This window comes from Nerophis lumbriciformis, linkage group LG30 (genome assembly GCF_033978685.3).
Source record: "Nerophis lumbriciformis linkage group LG30, RoL_Nlum_v2.1, whole genome shotgun sequence".
Lineage (NCBI taxonomy): Eukaryota > Metazoa > Chordata > Actinopteri > Syngnathiformes > Syngnathidae > Nerophis > Nerophis lumbriciformis.
The window spans coordinates 18,399,953-18,409,954 of record NC_084577.2 but is presented as its reverse complement, the minus strand read 5'-3'; the positions used below and the strand labels follow the sequence as shown (position 1 = coordinate 18,409,954).

The window sequence follows — 10,002 nt, the reverse complement described above, 5'->3', positions numbered from 1 at the left end:
TTTACTAATGTATTTTGCTTGTCAGGGGTTGTTCTTTGTAGACGGTCCCTAAATAGTGGTTTTAACCTCAGCTATTGAAAAAGCACACCGTCGGGTTTCCTGCCCGGACCACAGATTGTATTGTTGCTGAAAATGAGCTCGTAGCTCACTGTCTCCGTTGCTATGGCTAGAAAGAGGTACTATTTGTTCTTAAAATATGTTCTTTTTTCCCCCAGCTATTCAGCTGTCATCTCTGAATGTGCCGATCTCTTTCTAACTTACGGTAGTAGCTTCGTCGACGTTTTGTTCCCATTCCGGTGTTTGGATTTTCCACCGGGAAACAAGACTATATGGTAGGTGTAGTAAAGTGACTTACTCGTTATTATGCTCAACTCGAACTTTATTGAAGCCCAGCTCACAGATACATCACTGCTAGCTTTACTCGTAGACATCTTATAAGTAGGCGCAGCATTGGCTGCTGTGACGCGAGAAATTCGGCCGCCATCTTGAAGTGGTGATGAGGAGCCGGCGAGCAGCCTAAACTGACAGTTGACAGGTAGAAAACAAAGATGCCGGGCTGGTTTTCAGCGTTTTCCTGCTCAAATGAGCAGACTGTTGAAAATAGGAATCGGGGGATTACTTTTCACAAGTAAGATTGACCATTAGCTTACTATTGGTTGTATTTTGTGAAAAGAATATTACCACAGAGTTGAGAAGGAACAAATATCTTCAATAGTACTGAAATCGTAGCCGCTAGCAAACAAGACTATGACCATAATAGAATTGCTTGTCAATGAAATTAATACAATTTAAAAATGTCATGCTTGAATAATATAAAGTTGAAGTAAATGATGAAGATAAAGATTGTAAAAGCCAACAGGAGTAAAAGTTAGGACCACAGTCCAGATTGTGGAGGGGGGGGTAATATATGTTAGCTAACTAGACAATCAGATATTCAAATACTAACATTGTTGGGTAAGACAGAATTTGGTTTTATTCTGAATCCAGTGAAACAGATTGGGGGTTTTAGTTGATATAAAGACTTCCAGGTGTTTATATATGTTTATGTTTAAGTATTTGGCAGACATACATAAAAAATACATATAAAACAATCAATGTGAACATTATCATTTAAGGGAAGAATGTAATACAAAATATCAATACAAAGTGTCAAGACAGAATAAATTCTGCTGCTGCAGCAACAGAGACACAGTCTATAGGTCCGTAAGATACATAGATATCTAATGTATTCATACATTGTTTATGTAGGATATACGCATGCATATATAATCTAATAATATTGTTTCTTGAATTTAAAAATAGGTGACCGTTTTTTTCCCCCTTCTCTGGGATTATATTCCCAGTTTTGATCTCGGACGTCTGGTCACTTATAGCATCTAAGAATATTATATTACTGTTAAGCAAACTATGAATAATAAAACACGCCAAACCATGTGTCCTTTATCATAGCTACACGTATAACAAAAAAACGCGTGTAAATCAGTGAGGTAAAATGAATTAAATGCGCTGACAGTTCATTGCTCCTGCCAAATGGATTGCACTGAGTGGAGCGGATCACCACTCCAAGATGGCGGCCCCGCGTCTCGTCAGCGCCAGTAGGCAGTAGCGCTCGATGCTGTGTCTACTTATAAGATGTCTATGGCTTTACTGCTCTAAACAATGCACTGGCCCAGTGGCCTAGGACCCCGCCTGAACCCCTAGCGGTGGTCACGGTGCTGCCTGATCAAAAATGGCACATTAACCTTACAACAGTAGGGATGGAACGATAGACGGTAATAATGATGACGGCGGCAAAAACCCCAACGGTTAGTATTATCCTTTTAAATTAAAACGATCTAAAAACGGAGATTGATAACTGCACTTTGATAAACTCACGGCGGACTGAATGGTGCCAGCTCGCTAGCTTAAATGCTAACATGAAAACAAGAGACACGCGTATTTCCCCGTTAAAAACAACACACCCCAGTCTAAACTTATAATAAACACATAAGCAACTAAAATATTAACTTGTGCACGTTGAACCTACAAGCTGTGCTCTCTTAGCACGGAACTATGATGATCGAGGAAAAGAGACGGAGGTGCTTTCAAGTACCGCTGAACAGAGTAGGACACTGACAACGCCCGCCAGAAGTGATACATGATTAGAATATATTGCATTTGTCATGTTTTTTTTTCCATTTAAGTGAATCTTAAAGTGCTATAGTAAAACAAAGATTCATAGTAAAACGATACAAGTTTAGCTAATAAGGCAAATACATCACTAAAAACTAAAACTCATCCAGTGAAGCATAAAGAAGACATTCAAAATAGTGGCTTTTCTAACAGTGTCTATTTTAGTTCTGTTTGAAAAGCTATTTGAGGAAATTCCACAATACTGCCATAATAATAACTGTGATAATTCTGGTCAAAATAACTGTGATATTAAATTATTGTATTGTTACATCCTTACTGTATTGTGACACACATCATTACAGTAGTTCTTTGTCCCCTGGAAGAAAGAAAAGACATATGGAGACATTTTACCTTTGCAATGGTGAACAACAAGATACGTTGTAAACGCTGTGGCTCGATTTTCTCCGGTAAAAATACAACCAACTTGAAGAGCTTTCTGCAGGCCAGTCCTCAGGACATCTACGCAACAGGAGGTAAGCCTAAACTAATAGTTCCAAATGACTCATACTGTACTGAATTACTGCTACTATTAAAGACAGTAGAGAAAAAGCAAGACTGCTTACTCAACCACTACTTTTACCCGCCAATCTAGAATAAAACTACCGGTAGTTTGTTTCTTCTTGACCATTTAATACTCGGGAAAAAAATGCTTAATTTCAGCTAAAATAGTTCAGTTCAGTTCAGTTTCGGTTTATTTCGAACATGCACACGATACAATGTAATGCATCACATATTTCCAGTTGTTTCATTACATCACGTCCGTTAAGGAGTAGGAAGAAGCTGAGTTTATTTAATCCTACCCCTTTTCATACCATAGCAATTTTATCCCATGTCCTTGTTCTCTGTAACAGAACAGTGAATAAATAAATATTATACCATAGTAAGTAAACAAATATTAAATACATAAATAATCTCTATCTAAAAAAAAAAAGGGTTCAAGATGTTCATCATAAATCTTGTTCTGTGTACTTTGTGAACACTCGTAGTTTGAACAGTCTCTTAAACTGAATCATATTGGTGCTTCGTTTGATTTCTTTGGTTAATCCATTCCATTATTTAATTCCACATACGGATATGCTAAAGGTTTTAAGTGTTGTACGAGCATACCAATGTTTTAAATGAGATTTTCCTCCAAGGTTAAATTTCTCCTCTTTTGTTGAGAAGAATTGTTGTACATTCTTGGGTAGTAGCAGGTTATAGTTTGCTTTGTACATCATTTTAGCTGTCTGCAAATGCAACAAATTGAATTTCTATATTTTGGATTCAATAAATAAACGGTTTGTATGTCCTCTATATCCAACATTATGTATTATTCTAACTGATCTTTTTTGTAACACCGTTAATAAATGAAGTGTAGTTGTTTCCCCATATTTCTACACAATAACTCCGATATGGTAACACTAGCGAGCAGTGAAGAATATGAAGTGATTTTTGGTCTACAACATGTTTTGCTTTATTCATTATTGATGTGTTTCTTGCTACTTTATGCTGTTTATTTTTTACAGAGATCTAGTATTATACCCAAAAATTTGTTTTCTTTTCCTTTTCAATATTTACTCCGTTTATCTGTATTTGTGTTTGACTTTCTCTTCTACTGTTACCAAATAGCATTATTTTAGTCTTACTGAGATTCAAAGATAGTCCGTTTTTGTCAAACCATCTTTTTAATTTGTTAATTTCTTCTGTTATTATTTGTATTATCTTCTGTGTGTTCTCTCCTGAACAAAATGCCGTTGTATCATCTGCAAATAATACTAACTTTAAGTCCTTTGTAACTTTACAAATGTCATTTATATAGAGATTGAACAATTTTGGTCCGAGTATTGATCCCTGAGGTACGCCACAAGATATTTTTAGCTCTGTGGAAGTGTGTTTGCCTATCTTCACGTATTGCTTCCTGTTCGTTAAGTAGCTTCTTATCCAGTTCAATACCAACCCTCTGATGCCATACCGTTCTAATTTGTTTATTAAGATGTTATGATTAATTGTGTCAAATGCTTTTGTTGAATTCATAAACACTGCAGCAGCACATTTTTTACTATCTATTTCATTAGTGATCTCTTCCGTTAATTCGATTAATTTAATTTAATTAATTTAGAATAAAACTAGTTTGTTTCTTTTTGTTACCATTTAACATTTTGAAAAAAAATGCTTGATTTCAGCTAAAATAGTAAGACACAATATTGTTATTGTGAAATGTACTTATTGAAATATTCATGGAAAGCCCGTCCTGTTGTGAATTTAGTTTTTGAGATGCTCTTCAATAATAGATAATTAATAAAAGTGCGTTCAAGACAGTCATCCAAAGAGGTTCATTAGGTCTTCAAAAAATGATGCAATTTGTTATTCTTATAGCCAGACCTGTGTGTTTACTTCCGTACCTGATGGTTTCAGCTACAAATGTTGCCTTCCTGTTGTCCGTTCTGCTTTATATTTCAGTCGACAAAATTTACTGTACCGGTAATTTTAGTCGACTAAAACAAAATTATTTCGATGACTAAAACTAAAATACATTTTCGTCAAAAAACTGTGACTAAAACTAAATTAAAAACTGCCGTCAAAATGAACACTGGCCGGTGGTGTGATCAAATGGAAACCTACTTGTTTAACACAAATAAAACAAATAAATTAGGTGACATAGGGCAGCACGGTGGAAGAGGGGTTAGTGCATCTGCCTCACAATACGAAGGTCCTGAGTACTCTTGGGTTCAATCCCGGGCTCGGGATCTTTCTGTGTGGAGTTTGCATGTCCTCCCCGTGACTGTGTGGGTTCCCTCCGGGTACTCCGGCTTCCTCCCACTTCCAAAGACATGCACCAGGGGATAAGTTGATTGGCAACACTAAATTGGCCCTAGTGTGTGGATGTGAGTGTGAATGTTGTCTGTCTATCTTTGTTGGCCCTGCGATGAGGTGGCGACTTGTCCAGGGTGTGCCCCGCCTTCCGCCCGATTGTAGCTGAGATAGGCTCCAGCGCTCCCCGCGACCCCAAAGGAATAAGCGGTAGAAAATGGATGGATGGATGGAATTAGGTGACATGACACCAGCACATTCCGGCTGTTTGAGACGTAAGCAGAAACCTCCCGAGAAATCTGACTAAAATAGTATGTCTCTGATGATCTTAATAACCCCAAGTGTCATTTAAACACGTTAAAACATTAACAATAACACAAAATAGCAGCAGAAAGTTGTATTTATCTGTTAGATCCGGAGCTTCAAAGTTACTAGCACTCTCTTCCATTGTATTTACATTCCCGCAGAGCTAAACAAGCTGAAATAACCACAATCACACCCTAGCGTACGAGAGGCACAATGCATATGTCTGTCACATTAGAGATAAGAGCATGGAAACTACGTCACATGTCGCTGTGGAAGTAGAAGAAACTGAGTTATTTGATTAATCAGACTAATTTAGTGCATTAAAATGTACTGACTGTTTGTACATGACGTCAAACAAGGCAGCACAAATCTTCAATGATTACTTTCAAAATACCGTATTTTCCGCACTATAAGGCGCACCGGATTATTAGCCGCACCTTCAATGAATTACATATTTCATAACTTTGTCCACCAATAAGCCGCCCCGGACTATAAGCCGCGCCTACGCTGCGCTAAAGGGAATGTCAAAAAAACAGTCAGATAGGTCAGTCAAACTTTAATAATATATTAAAAACCAGCGTTCTAACAACTCTGTTCACTCCCAAAATGTACGCAAATGTGCAATCACAAACATAGTAAAATTCAAAATAGTGCAGAGCAATAGCAACATAATGTTGCTCGAACGTTAATGTCACAACACACAAAATAAACATAGCGCTCACTTTCTGAAGTTATTCTTCATTCGTAAATCCTTCGTCTTCGGTGTCCGAAGTGAAAAGTTGGGCAAATTTACGATCCACTGGCAGATGTTGGCGTCGTCTGGCGCTGCCTCCTCGTCTTAGTGAAGGTGTGTTCGCCTTCTGTCTTCCATTGTTCCCACGCAGTTAGCAGTCTAGCTTCGAATGCCCTGTTGACACCAATATCTAGCGGCTGGAGGTCTTTTGTCAATCCACCCGGAATGACGGCGAGTATTGAATTAAGCGCGTAAGCGTGTCTCTCAATGTGCTGTTATGAGCTAGCAAATATAACAACTACACTACCCAGCATGCAACGATAGTTACGAGCATGCGCGGTAGCCCTGAGAAGTTCCCAAGCAGTTAGCAGTCTAGCTTCGAATGCCCTGTTGACACCAATATCTAGCGGCTGGAGGTCTTTTGTCAATCCACCCGGAATGACGGCGAGTATTGAATTAAGCGCGTAAGCGTGTCTCTCAATGTGCTGTTATGAGCTAGCAAATATAACAACTACACTACCCAGCATGCAACGATAGTTACGAGCATGCGCGGTAGCCCTGAGAAGTTCCCAAGCAGTTAGCAGTCTAGCTTCGAATGCCCTGTTGACACCAATATCTAGCGGCTGGAGGTCTTTTGTCAATCCACCCGGAATGACGGCGAGTATTGAATTAAGCGCGTAAGCGTGTCTCTCAATGTGCTGTTATGAGCTAGCAAATATAACAACTACACTACCCAGCATGCAACGATAGTTACGAGCATGCGCGGTAGCCCTGAGAAGCGATGTTGTATGCTGGGAGTTCGAATGTGGTTATGAGCACGCTGTGAGAAAACGTTGAGAACTCAGTTAACACGCCTCGTCTGCATTATTTATAATTAGACAGACAACACACTTAATAGGAGCCATTTTGGGGTCTTTACATAAACACACAAATGGAAATGAAACGTCACATATCCCAGCATGCACCGCGCGCTTCTTCTACGGGGAAAAAAGATGGCGGCTGTTTACCGTAGTTGCGAGACCTAAACTTTATGAAAATGAATCTTAATATTTATCCATATATAAAGCGCACCGGGTTATAAGGCGCACTGTCAGCTTTTGAGAAAGTTTGTGGTTTTTAGGTGCGCCTTATAGTGCGGAAAATACGGTAGTAAAACTAACATTTATATCATGTGCTGTCATCTGTGTCAGTAGAAATGTTGTCATTTCAGCCTGCAAGAATTCCACTTCTAACTATAGAAAATATTTTGCAATAAATTGTAAACAGATTTTATGTTTTACACCAACTACAATTGTAGTTCAAGAACCATTAAAACATAGCTAAAAAATAAATCACAAGTTACTCAAGTTTTTGAACATAATACTTACTTACTCTTACTCAAATTATTATTTTGATGACTACTTTTTTTACTTCTACTAGAGTCATATTATTCTAAAGCAGTCCTTCTCAAATAGTGAGGTAGAGAATGGGGGGTAGCGCAAAATATTTTCCTCTCCCTGGGGGGTGTAACAGAAAATATTCTAAAGTGAAGGTACTCTTACTTGAGTAAAATCTTTGGGTACTCTACCCACCCCTGGTTAAATTAGAGATGAAAAAACGTCCAACTTGAGGTTGTTTATTGATATTACAATGAGGTTACTGTAAAACTTAGCACACAAAGGAAAGTACACATTGTCTTATGTGACTGAGCAAAGCTGGACTTTTCTTATAAAGTGTTTGTCTTCTTGTGTCCCGCAAACGTCTGTGAAGAACAAATCTCCCTGAGCAGCAGGAGTGGACCTCCAGGATGGAGCAGGAGAAACCGCAGCCCCCTCACATTAAAAAGGAAGAGGAGGAGCCACATCTTACCCACATTAAAGAGGAAGTTGATGAGCTACAGCCCCCACACATTAAAGATGAAGAGGAGGAACATAGCATCAGTCAGAATGGAGACCATCTTAATGGACAAGAGGAGGTTGATGCCCCCAAGATGATATTGACTGGTGTCATTGTGAAGAGTGAAGATAATGAGGTCAAAAGTGAAAGTGAGGAGAAGAGAGAGGTGGAGCCTCCAAGCAGCAGCTCAACTCAACACATGACAACAGAAGCTGATGGAGACCACTGTGGAGGATCACAAGCAGACAAGCTCTTAGCTCCACTATCAGATCCTGACACTGATGATGAAGACTCTGAAGCTGATACAACATGTCACACTGACAACACACACTTTGAATGTTCTCACTGTGGCAAAACTTTTAATCACCGTTGTAATATGAGAACACACATGAGAACACACACTGGTGAAAAACCCTTTTCCTGTTTAAGATGTGGTAAATGTTTTACACAAAATCATCATTTGAAAAGACACACAAGAACGCACACTGGAGAAAAACCTTTTATCTGTTCACTCTGTGGTAGAGGTTTTGTACAAAATATTGATATGAAGAGACACATGATAACACACTCTGGAGAAAAACCTGTTACCTGCTCAATCTGTGGTAAAGGTTTTGCACGAAATAGTTATTTGAAAAGACACAAGACAATACACACTAGAGAACAACTTTTTAGCTGTTCAATCTGTGGGAAAGGTTTCACACAAACTAGTCATTTGAAATCACACATGACAAGACACACAGGTAAAAAAAAATATTTTCCTGTTCAATCTGTGCTAAAGGTTTTGCACAAAAAGATAAAGTGAAATTTCACATGAGAACACACTGGTGAGGAAGTGTGAGTTGCAGTGTGTGTGATGAAAGATTCTCTCAAAAGTACCATTGTAAGAAACTGCATGAATGAAGCTGCATGATTTTCAGTAAACTATCAAGACTTTGTTAACTTTGACTTTCGATCAACATCACCACATACAGTGCATCAGGTTAAGTATTCACAGCGCTTTAATTTTTCCAGATTTTATGTTTCAGCCTTATCCCAAAATGGAATAAATTACATTTCATCCTCAAAATTACAATACCCCATAATGTCAATGTGAAAAGATTGTTTTACTTTTTTCAAATGTAGTAAAATAACAAATCACATGTACCGCTGCTTCAACAAAGTATTGAGCAAAGGCTGTGAATACTTATGGACTTGTGATCGTTGTATGTTTTTAGTATGTGCATTAGTACACAACATTGTGTACATTTATTTTTAAAAAACACTATTCAATTGATTGAAAAGGTCTACAATGTTGACTGAAGCATCCGCTTGCCCTAACATTACCTTTGAATATTTGTTAAAAATGATATCAACCGAATAAAACCTATCCATCCAATTTCTACTGCTTGTACCTACCAATAAAGCCCTTAAAAAATATCCAAACACCTCCATTGAAGTTTTATATACATGATGTAAGTATATATGTAATGTAGTAACTGGCACATTTATAATAACATTTAATATTTACGTATTTTGCTCATTTTAAGCAAATTTCAAAAACGCATCACGTTTGCTTTTTTAAAAACATTTCTTCGTCACTGATTAACATAATAAAACATCACTTACTGTGCAAGTCTGCTGTGATTAGGATGCCAACTGCTCGGATGTTCATATATTCCCATTTAGGTGAAGAATGTCTCATAATCCTCACGAAGAAACGGGGCGGGGGAACAAGCGTCTTTTCGTGTCGTTCTGGCCATTTTCGGGTCTTAAATGGATGTCTAAGTGTACCAAATTGTCGGAATACCTACTCAGATTTCTTCTGTCCAGGTGAGATGAATGTTTTATGATCTACAATAAACTTACAAGGAGCAAGCAAACATAGGGACACGCGTAGCATTAGTGCTTATAATAACAATATCACTAATACTTGGTCAATATTCAAATCACGAAATGTAAATGGAGTATTGTTGGCGGTTTTTGAACGGATATTTATTGAAATTTATTATGGGGGAAATAGAGGAGCTTCCTTTGGCTCCGCTGTAATTTACAATAAATCAGCACAATCATTGTACAAAAATGGGAGCAATATAAGATTACATAGCAGAGAAAATAACAATATATGACAATAAACAAAGGGATGACAA

General features: G+C 37.9%; 1 protein-coding gene across 1 annotated transcript; it reads left to right on the top strand.

Moving 5' to 3' along the window:
- The first annotated feature begins 67 nt into the window (after positions 1-67).
- On the top strand, positions 68-9,276 carry LOC133572752 (uncharacterized). The gene is made up of 2 exons (XM_061925743.1): positions 68-176; positions 7,751-9,276. Exons 1-2 carry the CDS (start codon positions 163-165, stop codon positions 8,676-8,678), a joined length of 942 nt encoding a protein of 313 aa, XP_061781727.1. The 5' UTR covers positions 68-162; the 3' UTR covers positions 8,679-9,276.
- Positions 9,277-10,002: the final 726 nt, after the last annotated feature.